This window comes from Thamnophis sirtalis, unplaced genomic scaffold, assembly GCF_051295495.1.
Source record: "Thamnophis sirtalis isolate CommonGarterSnake01/CBP01778 unplaced genomic scaffold, rThaSir2_p1.2 scaffold_1, whole genome shotgun sequence".
Taxonomy (NCBI): domain Eukaryota; kingdom Metazoa; phylum Chordata; class Lepidosauria; order Squamata; family Natricidae; genus Thamnophis; species Thamnophis sirtalis.
The window spans coordinates 168,619,261-168,641,433 of record NW_028261381.1 but is presented as its reverse complement, the minus strand read 5'-3'; the positions used below and the strand labels follow the sequence as shown (position 1 = coordinate 168,641,433).

At 38.5% G+C, this 22,173-nt stretch overlaps 2 protein-coding genes across 3 annotated transcripts in view; both read right to left on the bottom strand.

The window, feature by feature from the left end:
- The window catches only part of LOC106544811 (semaphorin-4E-like), a 47,471-nt gene extending 32,613 nt beyond the window's left edge, over positions 1 to 14,858 (bottom strand). The window contains exons 1-4 of the mRNA XM_087703251.1: positions 14,675 to 14,858; positions 12,883 to 13,019; positions 11,882 to 12,027; positions 7,856 to 7,915 (exon numbers count right to left, since the gene is read on the bottom strand). Coding sequence (XP_087559377.1) covers positions 7,856 to 7,915; positions 11,882 to 12,027; positions 12,883 to 12,988 — 312 coding nt within the window. The 5' untranslated portion in view covers positions 12,989 to 13,019; positions 14,675 to 14,858. The remainder of the gene's footprint in view (positions 1 to 7,855; positions 7,916 to 11,881; positions 12,028 to 12,882; positions 13,020 to 14,674) is intronic.
- A 6,398-nt stretch (positions 14,859 to 21,256) lies between these two features.
- SUGP2 (SURP and G-patch domain containing 2) overlaps positions 21,257 to 22,173 on the bottom strand; it is a 43,827-nt gene continuing 42,910 nt past the window's right edge. For both annotated transcript variants that reach the window (XM_087703244.1, XM_087703245.1), the window contains exon 11: positions 21,257 to 21,547. The gene's annotated coding sequence lies outside the window, so the exon portion shown is untranslated. The remainder of the gene's footprint in view (positions 21,548 to 22,173) is intronic.

The window sequence follows — 22,173 nt, the reverse complement described above, 5'->3', positions numbered from 1 at the left end:
CATAACTATCTTATTCTGGCACTCCCTTCAGGTGCAAGGTGGTCTAGGTTTCTATCAAGTAGTGAGAAGTTAGAATGATGTAGAAATGTTGTAATAAATCAATAACATATAACCATCCTTCTTCCTATACAAGACAATTCAGAGTTTTCCCAATGTTTCCTATATTTCTGTTCAAAAATGTGTTTTTGGAAGAGTTCACAAAGCAGTTTGCAGTGAAGCACAAATAGATGCGTACAGGTAGTCAACTTATGACCAAAATTTATGATAATAAGTGAGAAATTTGTTAAGTGAGATTTGTTACAACTTTTCTTGCCACATTTGTTAAGTGAATCACTGCAGTTGTTAAATTAGTAACCTGGTTGTTAAGTGAATGTGACTTCCCCATTCACTTTACTTGTCAGAAGGTTGCAAAATATTCTCATGTGATCCTGGGATACTACAGTCACCATAAATATGAACCAATTGTCAAGCATTGGAATGTAAATCATGTAACCATGGGGATACTGCAAAGGTCATAAGTGTGGAAAATGGTCATAAGTCACTTTTTTCAGTGCTGTTGTAACTTGGAGCAGTCACTAAACTAACTGTTGTAAATCAAGGACTACTTGTACTTAAAGGGGATCTAAAAATGTGATGATATTCTATTTAATAGTTAATGGTCAGGATAGTCTCCAGACCATGCATATTACTACTTGGATTTGGAGATGGATGGAAAGAAAAAGTTCATAATTCAGTGTATTTGCATTAACAGCCTTAGCTGTTAAAGAGAGTAGTTGAGGGAAAGAAATCCTAACAAAAAAAAAAAAAGCCAACCCAGTTCTAGGCTGCATAAACAGAGGGATAGAATCAAGATCATTTGAAGTATTAATACCACTTTATAAGGCCTTGGTAAGGCCACACTTGGAATACTGCATTCAGTTATGGTCACCACGATGTAGAAAAGATGTGGAGACTCTAGAAAGAGTGCAGAGAAGAGCAACATAGAGGATTAGGGGACTGGAGACTAAAACATATGAAGAACGGTTGCAGGAACCGGGTATGTCTAGTTTAATAGAAAGAAGGACTAGGGGAGACATGATAGCAGTGTTCCAATATCTCAGAGGCTGCCACAAAGAAGAGGGAGTCAAACTATTTTCCAAAGCACCTGAGGGTAGAACAAGAAGCAATGGGTGGAAACTAATCAAGGAGAGAAGCAACTTAGAACTGAGGAGAATTTTCCTGACAGTTAGAACAATTAATCAGTGGAACAGCTTGCCTCCAGAAGTTGTGAATAGCAATAGCAGTTAGACTTATATACTGCTTCATAGGGCTTTCAGCCCTCTCTAAGCAGTTTACAGAGTCAGCATATGCCCCAACACTGGAAGTCTTTAAGATGTTGGATATCCATTTGTCTGAAACAGTATAGGGTTTCCTGCTAGGCAGGGGGTTGGACTAGAAGACCTCCAAGGTCCCTTCCAACTCTACTATTGTATTGTATTATATTTCTCCTAATGAAACAAGGGGATGCGTTTGGGAAAGGTAGTTTGAAGAACAGAACCCCAGCTCAGTAATAGAGCAAAGGGTATACATCAGGGGTGTCAAACTCATGACGACATGTTTTCATCACATGATGTATCGTAAATTTTCCCCTTTGCTAAAAGGGGGTGGGGGTGGCCAGAGCATGACGTATCTGGCCTGTGGGCTATGAGTTTGACATCCCTGGTATACATGAATCAAGTTCTGTTTCTAGCTGTAGTATTCTCATTCAAAGGACTATATGAAAGAAGCCTAAAGAAGAGAAACTTTAGAGAGTTCCCATTGCTAGAACAGAGTTCAGAAATACCATTTAGACTGTCAAGTCCAAAATGTGGCTCTGTGATAATTAAATTAAAACATCTTAGACCAATGACAGTTAAGTTTCTACTGTAACATTTCCAGTGAAAGAGAACCACTGCTTCTGTCGGTAATTGGTCTCACTGCTGAAAGCTTTTGCTCTTAGGAAGTATTTAATTAACTTATTATAAGACTTATGCAGCCTCCTATCTATCATAACCCTTGGCAGCTCACAAAATAACAAAAAACACAACAACTGTCAAACCACAACAAAAGCTCCCTGCACCCATTTCCCCTCCACACAAATACCATACTCACATTCAGCTGTATTCAGCTGCAATTTCACACTATCCCAATGCTTATGGGAAGAACCAGCTTTTCAAGGCCTTATGAAAGGCTTAGAAGACTTACATTTTCTTATGACTACACATTCTTGATTCCTTTGTTTTCTTTCACAAAACATAGCTTCTGGTGCTATGATAATCCCTGTTAGAATTCTAGAGGTTGACGCAACATTTAAGTTAATGCCATTTTCAATGCAGGAATCCAAATTTCAAACACTATTTAATCTAGTGTTGTAGGAAACTGATGAATTTATTACAATTACATCTTGTCGTTTTCAGCAAATCTTGGCAGGATCACTTAATATGTTTAAAACCATATGTTTAATTAGTTAAAAAAGGAAGTTTGACGGTCAAGCTTCCAATGTTTATATGGGTCTAGTCAGAAGTGAAACATTTTGGTGATGTGATGCGTTAGAAAGTCATTTATCCCCAAATTAACAATGTTGAAGCTATTCTTCAATTGACTCCAAAAAGGAAATCTAGAAATGGTTGGGAACAGTTGATTTAGACCAGTTTTTTTAATCACAATTTGTGTGAAGTTCAAATCCCAGATTTTTTTCAGCCATTTTAAAATAGCTGAGGTTGAAAAACACTGGTTTAAACTGTCCATTCCTATCTTCTCAAATGGTCCCACGTTACTGAAGACATTCAAAAATACTAGTAATAGTCAAATACTACTTCAGTAATTGAAGAGCATGTTTTATCAAGCCCCAATGTTTTAAAAAATCCTATTTTTATAGCGCTTTGTAAAGAAATGATAACTAGTGATAGTATTTGACCAAGAATAAAGAAGATTGGATGCTACCATAAGAAACCAACCTCAGCCATGGAGCATAAATGTTTAGTTACCAGTAAAGGAGAAGTAAACCCCAATCAAGAAACTGCCAGAGAGCAAACAGTAAACAGCCCAAGCAAAAAAATCTCTAAGACCACCCCCACCAATGCTCACAGGGTAAGTCACCAGAATATAAACTGACAGCACACAATACTCCTTACTAGCGCTGATGATGTCACCTAGTTTGGATAACGAAACGTCTGCAAGAAAACAAGCAAGCTCAAAGAGCACCAAGGACCCTACATTTTTAGATACAGTACTAAGTGGACAATACAATCTCTTCATTATTAGCTGTTAGTCAAGCCCATCTATTAACCACTACTGAAATGGCACACTAACCCCCACACAACCAAACACTGTTCTTTAATACTGCAATCCAATCAGTTCACTGTTGTTGAAGACAGATTATTTGTCTTGAATTCAAAGAGCATGTATAGCAGACAAAACTAATAGAATATACAAGACTATCAAACAGTCTTATACATTCACTTTCAAAAAAAAGGAGGAACTCCAAACTTCCTCTAACCTAATCCAATCTAATGAAAAAATTGCTCCAAGACTTCAGACACCAACTTCAGTTCATATCTCTTTCTCCTGAGATAACTAGTCTCCAGTAGTCCATAACACAAGAGTATCTGAGAACTAAGAAGAGGGTAATGATGTACAGAGGGAGCACTTGTTTTCTTTTCAGAACTGTAAAATAAGTTTTGAAAGAAACATTCAGCCTTTCCCCCAATGAGGACTATTTAGGGAAGAGAACTACTGGCCTGCAGAAATTAGTCTTTATCTTAAGGCCCAACTTATCAGTCAGGGATAGAAGGGTTGATAACTACCATGTTTCCCCTGAAATAAGCACTTGGCCTTATTCTCAGGAGGTCTCATTATTTTTGAGGTGCAGGAGGCGGCTAGAGTGGTCACCTCATGGCTGCTGCTGTGTTGCAATATTTTTGGGGAGGGTTTATTTTCAGGGGAGGGCTTATTTTAGCGCATGCGTTCAAAAGCCCAATTAAACTTATTATTTGAAGATTCTAAGAAGCCTTGTGTTTTGGGAGGACAACTGTCAAATTTCAAGATTAACAGCTGACTGCAGAAAATTACATCTCAAATAGGAGCTAGAGTTTTCAAAAATTATAGAAAACTTTTAGTTAGATGGGCTCATTGGAAATTCCAGAAACTGAAGATTAGAAATTTCCTGTCAAAGACCACCAGGGATGAGGAAATTGTCTTCAATATGGATATTTTCTTTTATTTAAAGCTATAGATTTAAAGTAGTACTGAAGTGTCAAATAGACAGTTATGCCTTCTAAGGAAATGGAGGTTAAAATAAAATGTACCCCAAGCAGGACATACTATTTGATGTATGGTCTGACCAAGAAAGAATAAAGTAAAATTTTTAATTTTCATGATTTGGAAGCTACATTTTTATTAATGAAATCCAAAGATTTGTCTGCCTTCTTTGCAACTCTGATTTATTATCTGACCTACAATTTGGGTGTGTGTGTGTGTCACATTCCTTTTGGATTTTCTTTGTTATTAAACATTATCAGATCAGATCTTCATGGGGTCCTACTGACTTATACATGGAGTCTGAGTGAACTAATGACACCAATATTTGGTACCTGTTTCATTGACCTTTCTTAATTGATTGAATTTAAATAATTATTTAGTAATTCTATTCCCACTCTGCTGCCTATTTCCAATAGATGTTTTTGGGATAATTATTCTGGTTCTTTTTCCTTGTGTTACACATTTAGAATCATAGGGCTGGAAAGGACCTTGGAGATCTTCTATCATAGTCCAACCCCCTGTCCAAGGCAGGAGTTCCTATACCATCGTGTTCAAATGGTTGCCCAATATTTTCTTGGAAACCTCCAATAATTGAGCACCACAACTGCAGAAGGCAAGCTGTTCCACTGATTCTTTAAATTCAGTTTTATTTTATTCCCTGGGTTATACTGAATCTGCAAGAAACCATTGGGGAAAATTGGCAGGGAAAATAACCTAACCTGTTATCAATACACATGAGATCCATCTCTCCTTTTTAGTTATGCAGATGACAGACACAGTAGACCATTTAATGAATTGTCACCTGAATAAGGAATAAGTTAAGGACTATCGAGCCACTGTCAACTCTTAGTGACCACACAGATGGATTTTTCGCAAGATGATGTGTCTTTCATGTTTTCCAACAGTGTATCCTTTACCATTATAACTGTATCTATCCAGCTTACTGCTTTCCTTCTACCTTTCCCAATGTTAAAGTCTTTTTCAGAGAGATAGATCTTTGCATAATGTGTTTGAAGTAGGATAATTTGAGTGGACAATTCTAGGTTGATTTGTTCAATTAATCATTTGTTTGTTTTCTTGAAGATTCTAAGGAATCTTCTTCAACATCAAATCTCAAAGGAATCAATCTTTTTTTCCACTTCTTTAAAGTATAACTTTCATTTGCATAATATTTTACAGTGAATACCACTGCTTTCACTATTTTGAGTCTATGTTTTCTAGAGATGGTTGTGACTCACATCAATTAAGTGGTTCTTGGTTTCACTATTGTCAATATAAGCATAGATAATGAACTGGAGTGTCTTTTATCAGTTTAAAATGACATATTAGCACTGAATCTGTCTAGATAGGGATAGCCTTACATCAATTATAATTTATCTAATAAATGGATGGGTAATAACAGGTATTAGTTGATATGATCATGGCATGCCAGTGCTTCATTGGTCTTAATATAGCATATCCTCTTCAGAAAAATATAGTATGTCTAGTACATTCATTGCTGTACGTATAACCAATGCCAGACTAAGACATTTCTATTCTTCCAAGAAAGCTAGAGTTTAATAATTTGATTTTGAAAGATAATTTCTTCAATATTTTGAATTCCAGATTTGTAATTTTTTTCTTATGCTTTTATTTTTTACTATTTTAGTCGTTTAAGTAAAATTAAAAAACACAACTGATTTGCCTGTTTTGGAACTACATTAACAAAAGAAAAAAAAAGAAAGGGGTGATGAAAAGAAAATTAAAAGTAAAATAAATTAGCAAAGCTGGACATGTATTGATCAGACAGAAAAGTTAATAATATAAGGAGGGCAAACAGATCTACTTATGTTATTTGTATTTAACAAATTTGTCCTGCATTCTGAAATTAACCTTTCCTTCTTTTTTCATGAAAGCATTAGTTCATGAGCTGCAAACAATAAGACATCTCAATTAGTGACACACATAAAGAGATGTTGTGTCTTTTCATTTTCACATTATATATTTGGTAATGAATTTTCTTCGGACATGTTCTATTTCAAGATGCAGCATAAAATAGGATTTAAAATAAATAAAATAGGAGTTAAAATCATATTGATTCTTATTATGACTTCATTATAAAAAAGTGATATTTTATTTATATATTACATTTATATATAGCAATACAGTTAGAGAAATGCACCAAAGATTAGCCAATGATGCTTTACATTTGCTGGATGAAGTTGGGTATGCAATGCAAAAAGTCGTACAATTTGTGGTTCTGATCTGTTCCCACATAAAGTTTCTAAATAAACAATTTTTCTAAAACTTACAAGACTGCTGAAGGCAGATTCCTTTATATATTGGCCAATCACAGATACTAGTTTGACAGATTGGACTGTCAAACACAGGAAATCAGGAGTCCAGACAGTTTAAATTAACACAGGTTTGTTGCAAGCTTAAACTTTCTACAAGAATCTGAATTACTAACAGTTGAAGCAAATTGGCGAGAGATAAGAATCAATGGAATTCAAGGTCGGCTAGACTTGGGTGCAAAGGGATTTGAAACTGATGATGCATTTGACCCCTCCCTTGGGCTCAAATCTGGTCATCACTTACAAGGACTATTCCCATCAAATCCCCCACTATTTTATTAGCGTTCCCAAATAATTTCTGTTTGAGGTTTCAGGTTTCTTCTCAGTAAATGAAATTGTTAAAATCAATTTAACCCTAGAGTATCCAAAATAAATTGAAGTGAAACCATTTTTAAAAAATTCTATGCACAATACTTTGAAATATATTGTGCATAGAATTTTTAAAAATAGTTTTACTTCAATTTATTCTGTGTGGAATAGTTTGAAATGTTTTACTTCAATTCATTCTGTGTGGATTCTTTTTTTAAATTGTCTTAGACTATTTAAAAAAAGATTCTATCCAAATACAAAATACCAGCTGCAGTTATTCACTTAAGAACTGTGGCAAGAAAGGTGGTATAGTGACCAAAGTTACAATGGCATTGAAAAAAGTGACTGATGACCATTTTTCACACTTAGCGACCATTTTCACACTTAGCGATCGTTGCAGCATCCTCATGGTCATGCGATCAACATTTTGATGTTTGGCAACGGATTCGTATTTATGATGGTTTCAGTGTCCTTGGGTCATATAATCACCTTTTGACAAAGTCAAATGGAGAAACCAGATTCACTTATGTTACTAACTTATCAGCTGCAGTTATTCACTTACGAACTGTGGCAAGAAAGGTGGTATAGTGACCAAAGTTACAATGGCATTGAAAAAAGTGACTGATTACCATTTTTCACACTTAGCTACCATTTTCACACTTAGCAACCGTTGCAGAATCCTCATGGTCACGTGATCAAAATTTTGATGTTTGGCAACAGTTACAATTTATATTTGTAAATTGTAGTTATGTTGAAATAAAAAATATATTACAATACTATTTTTGCGTTGTATGAAAAATTTTGTTGCTCCGTATACATTTTTTAATCAAGCCCCGACCCCCGGTCAAAGGTGTCCCTCTTTACCAATCTGAAAATCTGGTCACCTTAACCACACTCTATCCCAGAATCAATTTAATATTTACACCAAAGCACACCTTGCTTTTTCCTTTGCGAAGACATTGAAGCTTACTATCCTCTGAAGCAAACCAGGATACCTAGGAATCAAAACAGGCAAATGAACATATTAAAATCTTCTATAAATGTGCTGAGCCAATGTTATTGCTTCTAGCCAGTTCCTTCAGTTAGGCATACCCTATGGTATATAGGATGATTAATACATAAAATCCAAGTATTAAGATTTTAGGGCCAGGATATCAGGCCCAATGATCTTAGACTAGAAATGGCTGGAATGAGTATTTTTCTGAGGCAAACCATTTTTTTAATCTATGGTAGTTTTATCTCTCAGCTGTGCCTCTCTGCTCCAATTTCTGTATCAGCCTCTAGTTCTCTTTCTGACAATTGCCAAGAGATGGGAAAGGGGAAAAACAATATCCTATAAACCCAGGAGGGGTGGAGTCTCATGTGGCCATGCTTTTTTCCCCAGTAGTAGTACTGTAGGAGTTCCAGGAGCTCGGGAGATGCATATTGGCAATTGGCAAGAGCCGAGGTGGCGCAGTGGTTAAATGCAGCACTGCAGGCTACTGCTAGATCAGCAGGTCAGCGGTTCAAATCTCACCGGCTCAGGGTTGACTCAGCCTTCCATCCTTCCGAGGTGGGTAAAATGAGGACCCAGATTGTTGGGGGCAATATGCTGACTCTCTGTAAACCGCTTAGAGAGGGCTGAAAGCCCTATGAAGCGGTATATACGTCTACTGCTATTATTGCTATTGCTATTGGCAAGAACAAATAGGTAAGATTATCTTTTTCTGCCTGCTCCTTCATTCCCCCTCAATGAGAGACGGTAGGAGATTTTTGCCAGAAGCCTGAGATAGTAATTTGCAAATAATGAAGGGCCTTAGGTCGAAACCATTTAAAATCAAAACTAAGGAACCAAGCCAAAATCAATAGAAATATAATGCCCAACAAAACAGTTCACCTCTAATTTCCTGTTTGGGCAGAGACAGCTTCATTTTCTGGTATTTTAGCAATAAATGACCAAATAGCAAATGAAACCTTGACAATTACTGCCAGTAAGAGCAGTCATTAGGCTAGATAATCTAGTTAAAAAATAACTTCTCTGTCAGTTACTGAGATGAGCTACATGGTGCTAATTGCATTTTAGAACAGAAATTATAGTGGCAGGGATCAGCCAATGGAAGCAAAAAGAAATGCAAAAAATAGTTTTGATTTTTTTTTGGTGGTTCGCCAGCATTGAATCAGGCTGTGATTATTATAATATAGTCTGTTTGCCAGTCTCTATACTTTCCATGAGTGAGAGATGGCTCTCGTTCACATTGTCTCAGAACCAGATTACTCCTGTTCTTCCCTCTACTAATAAAGATTTTTGATCTTCTCAAAATGAAGAGAAGTCCTTACAGAAGTCGATGAAGAGAAACTAAGAAAGAGTAAGGTTTTTAATCTCCCCAAAAACCTCTGAATAATGTGTGAAAGCCCAAAGAATTGGAACTCAAAGTAACTGAAGCAGAGAAACATATGCTTCAGGTAGAAACACTTAGCCGGGAATAGAATGGATATTCTAAATTCCTGTTTGAAGTGTTGTGCTTAAAGAAAAGTCCTTTGTATCTCTATACAAATTTGAATATTATGTCATTCTTTGTTGGTGAAATGGCAAATCTCTTGTACTTTGCAATACTATTTAGAACTCTCTTCCTTACAAAAAAATTTTTTGGGGGGGGAGTTCCTGCTATAGTAGGGGTGTCAAACTCAAGGTCCAGGGGGTCGGATCCGGCCCACAGGGTGCTTAGATCTGGCCCGCGGGGCCACTGGAAACAATGAAGGTTTAGCTCATGGGGCCTGGCTCACAGGCAGCCCTCCCAAGCTCTGTTTTCAGAGGGTTGCAGAAGGCCGTCACAGCTGAAAATGGAGCTTGGGAGCCTGTTTTCGTTGGAAGAACATTCAGGCCCCCATAGGGCCCCCTGACACAAGTGATGTTGTGCTGGCTATGGCAACCCTGGCCACACACACACACTCCAGCCCTCCCCCCACTGTATCAAACACAATCCTGACATGGCCCTCAATGAAACAGAGTTTGAAATCCCTGCTCTACAGCAATTTATCTTCATCAGCAACAATGCTTATATTTTAATATCTGAAATAACTTTTAGACATTTTTAAAAGTTTTGATTTCCAGTGAGATTGAAGTATTTCCCAGTGATATTAAAAAATCTCCCATCAATCTTGCATGTCCCATCTCTTTGCTTCTTGAATAGAAGCGGTATTATTGTAATTACTTCCAAAAACTTTTAATTACACAAAGTTCAGCACAGGATATGACAGCTCGTTGGCTCTCTCACAAACAGCAGGTTTAGTGGAAAGATGCCAGGAAACTGTTCAATAGAACACAGGTGATAATAGGAACTATCAAAGCAGGAAGTACGACCAGGTATGAATGTTCAGGTTGCGGATCTCCAGTCAGTAACCTAATATCATCAGCTTGGTGCACTTGTGTTGCATCAAGAAGTATGAAATACAGATTGGGAGGAGCCAACGTCGCGACGACACATCGCACGGACCCGACAGTCCGGGTCCGTCGATGAAACTTTTGTCCTTGGACAGTCCGGTAGGACCTAAACCGTCCCAAAGAGACAGTGACAGGGAAGCCAAAGCCTTGCTGGTCACAGGGACATCGCAAAGTCCCTGTTTGACCCAAGGGTAGTGCTTCCAATTGAAGACAAACAGGCAGCCCCTGGGCTGGCATAGTCGGAGACGGCTCCTGAAGGAAGAGACGAAGCAAAAGCGTTCCATCTAGTAAGTTTTTTTTTTCTTTTCTTACTTTCAGAAGATCCGTGTTAAGAAACTTTTTTTCTTAAAAAAAAAAAACTAGTCCTCAAAGTAAGAATAAAGCGGCGAATTTGACACTTATTGGACTGCTACTAGAAGATTTCCTGCTCTAGTTAGTAACGATGTTTTGTGGATTGAAGTAATTGCAACATTTCCTGTCTCCCTGCTTGTAGTCTATGGACTGATCTTTTTTTTTCTATTTTTACCTTTTTACTACCCTAGTTAACTATAATAATAATAGATATGTTAAAGAGAGGAAATGTTAGATGTCCTACTAATTGACTTTTTTTTTCTTAGAATATGTTATAAAGATATGGCTGATTGACTGGAACTGTGGGAAGGGAAAAAAATGCCAGCAGGTGGCTGTGTTTTTGAAATCTTAACTAAATCCCGACTAGAATGAATATATGAGGGTGTTTGTTGTTTTTAAATTGTTTTCTTTATCGTTATGTGTTTTTTCTTATATTTTTTGTAAGCCGCCCTGAGTCCTTCGGGATTGGGCGGCATATAAAAATATTTAATAAATAATAAATAAATAAATAAAAATTGTGGTATGGTGGTAGTAAAATATATAAATTTTTAACATATACAATTTAAACTGAATGGAATATATGTGATTGTGGATAGAATGCACGAAATGTACTTGTGACCAATGGATACGCTTTCTACAAGATGTAATGAAAGATGATGTTTTTCTTTTTGTGTTTTTTTTGTAATAAAACTAATAAAATTTTAAAAAAAGAAGTATGAAATACTGAGTTTTCAACCCAACAATATCAGACTAAATGTCTCATTTGGCTTAAATATTTAGTGGGAAGGCTGGTGTGGAGTGACAGGTGCCAGTCAAGTCCCTTATCCTACTCCCCCACCCTGGAATAGGCCGGGCCTCTTTCAGTCAATATTCCTTTTCAGGATAAAAACCATGGGAGGCACATTTATCTTCTTCTTCTTGTTGCCCCATGATGCACTGTTTCATCAGGCAAGAGTTTTATAGTATACTAGATTCATATTTTCAAGAGGTTCCACTTCTCAGTGACTGAGGATATGCTTTGCACTTTTTAAAATTACACTTTGCTAAAGCTTTCCTACCAATGGGATTAGGAAAGAAAGGTCTCTGATATTACAGGGAATTTCTGTTGGTTAGAGTAGGCACTACCAAATTATTGAAAGTAAACAAAAGTTTTCAGGAGAAAGATACATGAGAATTTTAGAATACTTACTCTGGATATTTCTTTAGAAATGTCATTTAAGTCAAAAACAAGGATATAATCTTTGACTCCAGCATATAAAATATTTGTTTCTTCACTCAGTAAAAGAGTAGAAAAATTGGACAGTCCTTGCTTTTCAAATACCTTTATATTTTCAGCTTTAAAAAAAAAGAAAGGAATGCTTTAAATCTTTGGTGTTGTTAAATATGATCCTGAATACAATCAAATCTTTACGTGGCTTAAAAAAACTGGTTTCTAGTTTCAGTTTCCACATACAGTGGAACCTCTGGTCATAACCGTATTCCGTTCCAGGACTTCGGTTGCAACCTGATTTGGTCATGTCTGGAAATGAGACTGCACATGCACGTACAAAAAAAATGGAACGGAAGGGGAAATTTCCATGGCTGTGTTTAATCATCACCCGAGAATGTGTTTGCGACCAGAGTTGAATATTTTGTGGATTTTTTGGTCAGCACCTGATTTGGTCGTAGTCAGAAGCGTTTGTGACCCGAGGTTCCACTGTATGGACTTCCTTCACAGGCACTTTTAAATGGAAAACTGGCTTATAAATGTACAAAAAGAAAATTGATATCATATACTTTAATTACTGGTATTTTATTGGCCAAATCTCAAAGTTTTGCATAAAAATATAATCTTGAAAGAAGTTCAGCCTTCCTAGTGAGGAAAGTTGGATAAGTCTTTTTATAAAGTTTCAGGAGCTCTTGATATATGCATTATATTATAGTTGGCTCAAAAATCAGTCTAGCCCAGATTTTGATAGGGATAAACCAGATATTTTTGAAAATTCACAAGCTATACATTAATGCAAGATAACTATTCAATTTTTATTTATCGTAAAGAGGCTGCCCTATATGGTTATATTTGGACAAAGCAATTCCACTGAATTTCAATAGCTAATACATAGGAGATGAGAGCCATATTTAATAAGAAATTGTCCTGTTGGACACATATTTCTGTACAGTTTTTAATAATAGATTCAACAAGATGCTTACACTGGTATTTCACTGTTTTTCTTGGTATGATGTTTAGAAGATTGCTTGAATCCTGCTGAATTATTCCACAAAGCATTAGTAGACAAAAAGCAGCTGTAGCGCCCATGGATTTCAACTAGATTGTTGCATTCTATGCACTGAGTTCATGGAATTTCACAGTCCAAAACAGAAACAAACACAGGAACAGTCACTAGTTTGCTCTACAATATTAATTTAAATGTTAAAGTTTTATTTGTTGATCAACTCCTTTATTGGAGGGAGGGAGGGAGGGAGGGAGGGAGGGAAGGGAGGAATCTACTATTTCTAAATTCTAATTCCCAATTCCAACTCATTATCTTTCAGGATTTTACTTTCTCCACCTGAAAATGAATAAATACCCATTTTCTAGAGTAAACCACTCCAAATTCTCTGCCAGTGAACTCTTCCTTCTTCTACTGGTATCTCCAGGCAATTCTACTCTCCTCTCAATTTTTCATATCAGAAAATACACTTCAAATTGGAGGCACTGTGATACCATATTTTCCTCCACTCTGGACACTTCGCAGATATATGGTATAGGACTACCTACTAAAATCATCCTCAGCCAGTATTCAATTACTAACATATATATATTGCTTTCAATTTTTTAACTTTTATATTTATCTTTTTACTGTCTGTAAACCCACCCACCCACCACCCACCTTATAAGTGAGAGAAGCAGCATATAAATTTAATTTAAACATTCCTGTGATATCATGTTCTTAGAGGGATAATAACACTCCCTGAATTGGCACTTGTATTCTTATTTTCTCTTCTTCCTCCACCCTTCCTCTCACTGAATGTCTATGGAGATTCTCACTCCTCCAGGTCATGGTTGTCCCAAAGATGCTTTTTTAAGAGGCAACTGGACGTTCTGTTTTTTGTCTTGTTTTTAAGAAGTTTGGCTTCTCATCCAAGAAGCTTCTTCAGCTCTGACTGGATCCTTCCATTCCCCCCATCCAATCGCCTCTTGAAAAAACACTTTTGGGATTTCCTCTCACCCTTTTCTCTATACTGACCTTAAGTCCTCTCAGACTTCACCCTCCACCTAACTCTCTTCTTTTCCCCTTGTAAGGTCCCCCACCAGTGATTCCTAAATTCACAGTCATTTTACCTACCCAGACTGTATTACTATTCTTCTTCTCTTCCTTCCTAGTTATGACTATAAATAACCATGTTGCTTGTATCTTTAAAATTTATATTGTTTTGCTTCCTAGTATAATTTGATTGCTTATTAGTAACCTATGACTATCACTAAGTGTTGTATCTTATGATTCTTGATGAATGTATTCTATTTTATTTTTCTTTATGTTCAGAGAGCATATACACCAAAGAGATATTCTTTGTGTGTCCAATCACACTTGGCCAATTCTATTCTATATCCTATCCTATCCAGACTTCACTCTCTACCTAACTCTTCTTTTCCCCTGCTAAGGTTCCCCACCAGCCATTCCTTAATTCACCCACCCTCCTATTCCACTTTCCCCGTTTTTCTCCTCTCAGCTTCCTTCCCAAATAGTCTTTTATGACAGGCTTCTCAGGTCAAAAAGCAGCCACGCCTCACAACGTGGATCCCGCCATAATTAACCAAGTCAACGCTCCCTCATACCCTCTAAATGCTTAATGAAATGGGGGACGATTTTTTTGTTATCCCGCCGTTATTACTTTTTAAGTAACTCAAGACGGCAAACGTTCCTCATACTCCTTTCTCCTATTTCCCTCACTGTGGGGCTAGTTGGGCTGACAAGAGAGCGACTGGGCGAAAGTCACCCACCAAGTTTTCATGCTTTTAAGACATCTCCTCTTCATATCCATATGCATCTCAGAGGACACGCACACACAGGCACTTATTTCTTCCCCCTGTCAGAAGCCAATCTCTCAGCCTTCCTCTCCCCGGTTATAGCAACCCCAGAGAACCCCCGCATTTATTTCGCCCCGTCAGGCGCTAACTTTCCCTCAGCGTTCTTCCGCCCGCTCGCTCGCGCAGCGCCCCCACCTCGAAAGAGACCGTTGAGTTTAAATACCTCCGCACGCCCCGCCCCTTTATCTTAGCCACGCCCAGCCAGCGTCCTGTCGGCGTAGGGGAGAAAGGGGGTCTCCCGAAAAACACGTGACCTTCATCCTCTGGGCAATCGAGCCTTTGACTTTATTTTCTTCACGAAGTGGGAACGAGAGTTTTGTTCAAACAGTCACAGTCACAGAGGGACCTTGGAGGTCTTCTAGTCCAGTGGTCTCCAACCTTGGCAACTTTAAGACTTGTGGACTTCAACTCCCAGAGATCCTCAGCCAGCTTTGCTGGCTGAGGAACTCTGGGAGTTGAAGTCCACAGGTCTTAAAGTTGCCAAGGTTGGAGACCACTGTGAATCTAGTCCAACCCCCTGCTCAAACAGGAGACTTTCTACCATTTCAAACAAGCGGCTGTCCAACCCTCTCTCTGTTGCTGTTTAACGACCGCCAGGAGTTTTGAAACCCGGGTCAGGTGGCCCTAACCCATAAAATAACCTAGTTGGCGACTATGAGGAAGTAATAAGTAATGATTTTTTAAAATAATAATAATAACTGGGTTATTTTATTTGAGTGCCCCATTGATGGAGGCTTTTAAAAAGAGGCTGGACGGCCACCTGTCCGAATAGAATAGAATTCTTTATTAGCCAAGTGTGATTGGGCACACAAGGAATTTATCTTTAGTGCATATGCCTCAGTGTATATAAAGAAAAAATAAAATAGAATATATGTATTAAGAACCATAAGATACAACACTTAGTGATAGTCATAGGTTACTAATAAGCGATCAAATTATACTGGGAAACAAAACAATATAAATTTTAAAGATACAAGCAGCATGGTTATAACTAGGAAGGATGAGAAGAATAGTAGTAATACAGCCTTAGTACATAATGACAAATTAGTTATTAAGCAGAGTGATGGCATTCGGGGAAAAACTGTCCTTGTGTCTAGTTGTTCTGGTGTGCACTGATGTGGCGTGTGTGTAGTTCAGTGAAATGGTAGAGAGTCTCCTGCTTGAGCAGGGAGTTGGACTTGAAGACCTCCAAGATCCCTTCTGTGATTTTGTTCATATTCAATAATTGTCAACAGTTCAAAGGCATCCTGCGAGAGATGCTGCAACCAAATGGAAGAAAACCCCTACTGTCCTTTGGGTTCAGTTGTGCAGGTAGTAAAGAATGTGTAGGAATCAATTTATTATTATTTTTAAAAAGAATCATGATTATTTTGGCATAACTCTTGAAATTATATTGTAGAGTACCCAAATGTATTTTCCAGTGCTTCTGGATTAATGGGTAAGATCTGTAAACGCTTGCCTGAAATTTTCCTCTTTTCATTGTTCAGAATGGCATAAATACTGCAGGGTTTTTATTGTATATATAAATTATATCAAAAAGGGAAAAATTATGGAGGGGAAAGAATTCCCTGAGCAAATATTTAAGGAATGTAGGGTTGATAATATTTGCAAAAGGAAATGATGGTGATAATAAGTAAATACACAACTGCAAGTTTGGCATTGTCTCTCTTCAGTTATTTTGGAAAAAGAAACCCTTTGCTGAAACAGACTAAAACTAGATTAAATATCATAGTGTCTTTAGCTTCTAGGTCTTATGTAAAAGACAGTTGTGCCATGGGAAGTACTTTGTTGTTGTGGGCTTCTCTCCAGCAATGTTGCTTCTCAAAGAGCAGGCGGCACATAATCTGTCTGTCTGTCTGTCTGTGTAGCAGTATTAACTCTGGAACGCCTCGAGGAATTTCAACGAACCTGGTACACAGGTGACTTACTCTCTGGAAAAAAAATACTGTGGGAGTAGACACCTCTAATAACCCTTGGGGTGTGTGTTATGTTAAGATACACCCTGTTGTGCCTTAAAATGGCTTCTACTGTACTGCTGTAAAATGGCTTTACAGTGGTGGAGTTGCCATGGTAACGGCTTCACAGTACTCCACAAGGGGGTTCCCTCTAATAAGGGGGAAAATCCAACATTAGAAATTACGTGTGGTCTGGACATTCTTCCCCCTAAATACCCACCAACACCAGGTTATCAGCTAGTCACGAATATATTTTGAGATCTTTGGGCAAATATGCTATTAATGGGGAAAAGCCTTTGGGATTTGTATATTCTTCAGTTTTGAACTGAGGTAAAACAATGTTCTGTAAAGTTCTTTGATGAAGGATATCCAGTTCTCTTGCTTCCCCAAGGTTGAACAAAAGGCCTGTGGGATGATTGAACTATTAAGCTCAAGGAATATTAAAAACACGTGTGGTTGTCAGGTTGAGAGCCTTTCCTCGACACACTTTGGGTTCACTCAGTTCAGTGGTGGGTTGCAGACAGTATGCCCCAGTACTGGCGTACCGGAGCCTGCCCGGAGCACTGGATACTGTTCCGTTATGGTGCTCCGGAGGGCCCACCTGCCTGCCTGAACTCCTTACCGGTCTTTTAAGTCTTCAGTGCTTCTGCCCACGTGGCGCTAAGACACATGCACATGTTGTGCGCGCGCTGCATGTGTCCATGTGGACGCCGCCGGGGCCGTTCCAACCGTACCGGGTGGAACGGAATTCGGAACCCACCACTGACTCAGTTGCACCCACAAATGTACTGGTTGGCCCACAAACTTTGGCAACAAGATTGTCATAATTTAGACATTTCAAAATAGAATCAGTGAAATCACAGCAATGATAGACTAGTTGAACAGTATCTCATCTCTGAATTTCATTTGTTGGGGAACATGAATGGGATGCTGTGCTTATTTGTCCGACTTATATCTTAGCTTTATTTCGATTAACACAAAATCCGGCATATACAGTAGTGCTTCTTGTATTTTCCCTACAACCACTGCCCTGTGAGATGAGTTGGGCTAGAAGAGTGATGGTTCTCAGGGAAAGTATAGAACTAAATGGACCTTTATTATATAGCAGTAGCACTTAAGACTTATATACTACTCCATAAGAGCTTTACAGCACTCTATAGACAGCTTACAATGTTATCATATCGCCCCCAACATCTGGATTTTCATTTTATTGACCTTGGAAGGATGGAAGGTTGAATTAACCTCAAGCCCATCGCGATCAAACTCCAGGCTGTGGGCAGAGTTAGCTTGCAATACTGCATTCTAACCACTGCACCACAAGAGCTCATTACATTTCAACTGCGTTTTGAGGAATTCAGATTCATGTCTCGTTGGACTGCATAGATTGGGCTTTTTGAGGTGAACAACCAAGGCCAGAGTGATGGTTCATCCACATATAATACCTTCTTCTGAGTGTATACAAGTCAAGCAATTATTGATTTTCAACTGTCTGGATATTTGAAAAAGCATCAGCTCTTTGGATTTGAAATGTTTGTTACTTGTCTTTGGTCAAAATATGGTAATATTTATAGAGTCCATCTTGCTCCTATTGATTGAACCCACACAGGTATCTGCCCCTCTTACGCAAAAGAACCCATTGACAGGAAACATTCATTTATTCATTCACTCATTCCCCACCTTTATTATTTTTACAAATAACTGCAGGCTGTGAACATATCCAATACTTCTTCCTCTCCTTCCCCCGCCCCCATGTTCTGAGTTTCCATAGCAGAAGTAACTGAAAGATGTAGAAAGTGAAATCAGTTTTGCAAAATTGTCCACTGACCTGCAAGCGGTTCTGAGGCAGATGAGGAAGATATGCAGGATAGTCCTTAGAACCCACAATTCTAAGACTTACTGTTGTATGTGATAAGCAAGTTCCAGTATTAATCCAGGCAACTCTTAAGGTCCAATATATATATATATATATATTAGCCTAGCTGATAAAGTAGGACAGCCTGTGGCTTAGTGGCTAACATAACTGCCTAATATGTAATACAGCACAGGTTCAAATCCCAGTAAGGGTACGGCTAGCTGATGAGAGCTAAATAGCTTGAAATAGATCTATACTAGTCTCCCTTTATTTATTTACCAGCACAAATGCCACACACACAAACACACACACACACACACACACCTCTCTCTTGGAAAGGTAATTTTGTTCAGAAGATCAAGAAACTAAAGTCAATAATTAAGGGATTTGTTCCACTTTAAATAATCAGAAAAAGGCAGTTGGGTAAAAGAAAGTGGCAATTTCTGTCTTATTTCTTTGATTGGAAGCGCATTGGTTCTAAAACATTGTGTACCTGTACCTCTAGCAACATGCTGCAGTCAGTTCTCATGTGTATCAGATGGCACATATAATGCAGTAGAAGTGCTGGATATTCTGAATTTAAAACACACAAGTGAACACTCTGTTCCAAGGTGACTCCGATTAAGCACATAAATCTTACCTTGTCTCAGCAGGCCTTTCTTAATCTAGGAGAGCAGTATTTCACAGAAAGGCCCAAAACAAGAACATAAAGGCAGTGGTCAGGATAGGAATGTATAACATTTCCATGCTTCTGCTATACGTGCTTGTTTTTACTCTTACAACCCTATTAATCTATATATAGAATAACAGAGTTGGAAGGGATCTTGGAGGTCTTCTAGTCCAACCCCCTGCTTACGCAGGAAACCCTACACCACTTCAGACAAATGGTTATCCAACACCTTCTTAAAAACTTCCAGTGTTGGGGCATTCACAACTTCTGGAGGCAAGTGGTTCCATTGGTTAATTTTTGTAACTGTCAGGAAATTTCTCCTTAGTTCTAAGTTGCTTCTCTCCTTGATTAGTTTCCACCCATTGCTTCTTGTCCTGCCCTCAGGTCCTTTGGAGAATAGACTTGACTCCTCTTCTTTGTGGCAGCCCCTGAAATATTGGAAGACTGCTATCATGTCTCCCCTGGTCCTTCTTTTCATTAAAGTAGACATGCCCAGTTCCTGCAACTGTTCTTCATGTTTCAGCCTCCAGTCCCCTAATCATCTTTGTTGCTCTTCTCTGCACTCTAGAAAGAGTCTCAACATTTTTTTTTATATCGTGGCCACCAAAACTGGATGCAGTATTCCAAGTGTGGCCTTATTAAAGCCTTATAAAGTGGTATTAACATTTCACATGATCTTGATTCTATCCCTGTTTATGCAGCCGAGGATTGTGTTGGCTTTTTTGGCAGCCACTGGGTCATATTTAAATGGTTGTCCACTAGGACTCAAAGATCCCTCTCACAGTTAATACTAGTGAGCGAAGTATCACATATACTTTACCTGTGCATATATGGTCATCATGTTGCAAGAGAAACAAACCAAGCTCCAAGTTCAGATGATCCCCTAAGTCACCTTGAGCCACTTAACATGCTAGTTACCTCCCAAAGACCCATTAGATCACACAGATTAGGCCTCCTCCGGGTTCCGTCTACTAGCCAATGTCATCTGGCCACGACCCGGGGGAGGGCCTTCTCTGTGGCGGCTCCGGCCCTTTGGAACGAGCTCCCCGCAGAGATTCGGACCCTCACCTCTCTCCAGGCCTTCCGAAAAGCCGTTAAAACCTGGCTGTGTCGGCAGGCTTGGGGTCGATGAGTTCCCTTCCCCTCTCGAATCGTGTGGCTGTTGGTTGTTTTTATATGCCCTGTACTTTTGTGTAGTTTTTGTGTTTCCCTTCCCCTCCTTGGGTTTGTGCGCCGCCCTGAGTCCCGCTGGGAATAGGGCGGCATATAAATAAAATGAAACTCGAAAACTCGAAACTAGTTGTATGAGAGATGAATATGCTTAACCACGGTTAGGATTAACCCAGTTGACACCGAGTCACAAATTAACCACCCAGATAACGTAGCGCGTTACTGAGTTTAAGGACCGAGCTGTTCAGGTTATTCACTGCACCCCCAGCCCACTAGACACAATTAGAGCGGCCTCTGGCAGCAGCAGTGATATACGGGTGTACCATGTATGTTTACAAATCTAGTCCTCCAGTGTCATTAATTACTGCACTTAATCATCTGCCTCCTATGCATGGCATTTCTAAGATTGGTTGTGCAAACCGGTTCTCTGAGAAACTTTATGAACTAATCCATCAAAGTAATAAATGTGAGTTTTTTTGAGGAAAGCCACACGAGTGTGAACTACTCAATCTATTTGTTTAGCTACTGTCAATATTAATAGAGCACGTGCTAAGTTCTGAAATAGATATCCAGAAAGAAAGAAAAACTGCAGGATTATATTCCTTCTCTGGTAGAAGGATCTGAGGCATGCTCTTCAAAGACATCCTTAGTACCACACAAGGTCAGATTGGTTTCGTCTAAGAAAACCCACCAGATTCATTTCTTTGCTGCTCTGTCTTCTTAAACAGTAAATGCAACCCACTTTCCACCCCCAAACATACTTTCCCTTCATAAGAAAAGCACTTATTTGCAGTAGGTGTCCCACATTTGTAGAATAAATCAAGAGGCAAGAATGGAAACAAAGCTGTTTTTTTTCTACTGTATTTATTTTTTATTGTAGACCTTGATAAAAAGATTACATGCCATTAAGATAGTTTGAAAAGAAATGTTAAGATCAATCGTTGGCTAACAATTTGCTATTCATTACTGGTCAATACTGATAAGTTTCACAAGAAGAAAGGGAAAAAAATATCTGACTGAGGACTTCAAAAACGCAACATTCCAAACCAAAATTGACACAGAAGAGAGATACACCCTAGTGACGGGAGTGAAAAAGGTTCTTGGATGCTTCTGATCTTCGTATCAGAGAGCCTGGAAAACTAGAATAATAGAAAAGGTAGTGAACTGACACAGATCGAAACTGGATTTTTTTTTAAAACCGTTTTTATTTTTTTGCAAATGCATTCAAGTGTTTTGCTGGTGGATGTTGCCTGCTAAAAAGCAGGTTTGAAAACAAAAAAACAAACAAAAAAACAACAACCACGAAGCTTTGCAAGAAACCCAAATATCCAACATAGGATCGATTGAAAAGGAACACTTTAAAAGCACCAGTGCTGCTGTTGCATCATTTTTGTCCCATATCAAATCTTCATACCAAGGAAGACTGATTAGAAGTGCAATAATCTGGGAAGGTTGGAGGTAAATGCTATCCTCCTTGTTGTCACCCCAAGTAAGAGAGTTCATATTTTAAGATGTTCAAGCGTTCATTATATACTCAGGCAGCTCTGAAGCGAGCTGAAATCAGCAGGGTCAACCTCCATCAAAACTGAGTTCAAAGAAACCATCACTTCCTCTGTCTGGAGATTTATAAAGCCTTCTTCAGTTGATGCCTCCACCCCCCCCCACCCCCCAAGAAATGACAGCTCAGTTTTGGCCCACAAAGGGCACAGAAAAACTGGATTGAGAAAGTGCCCTCCCCCCCGAGTGTAAATTCATCTCAATGGTG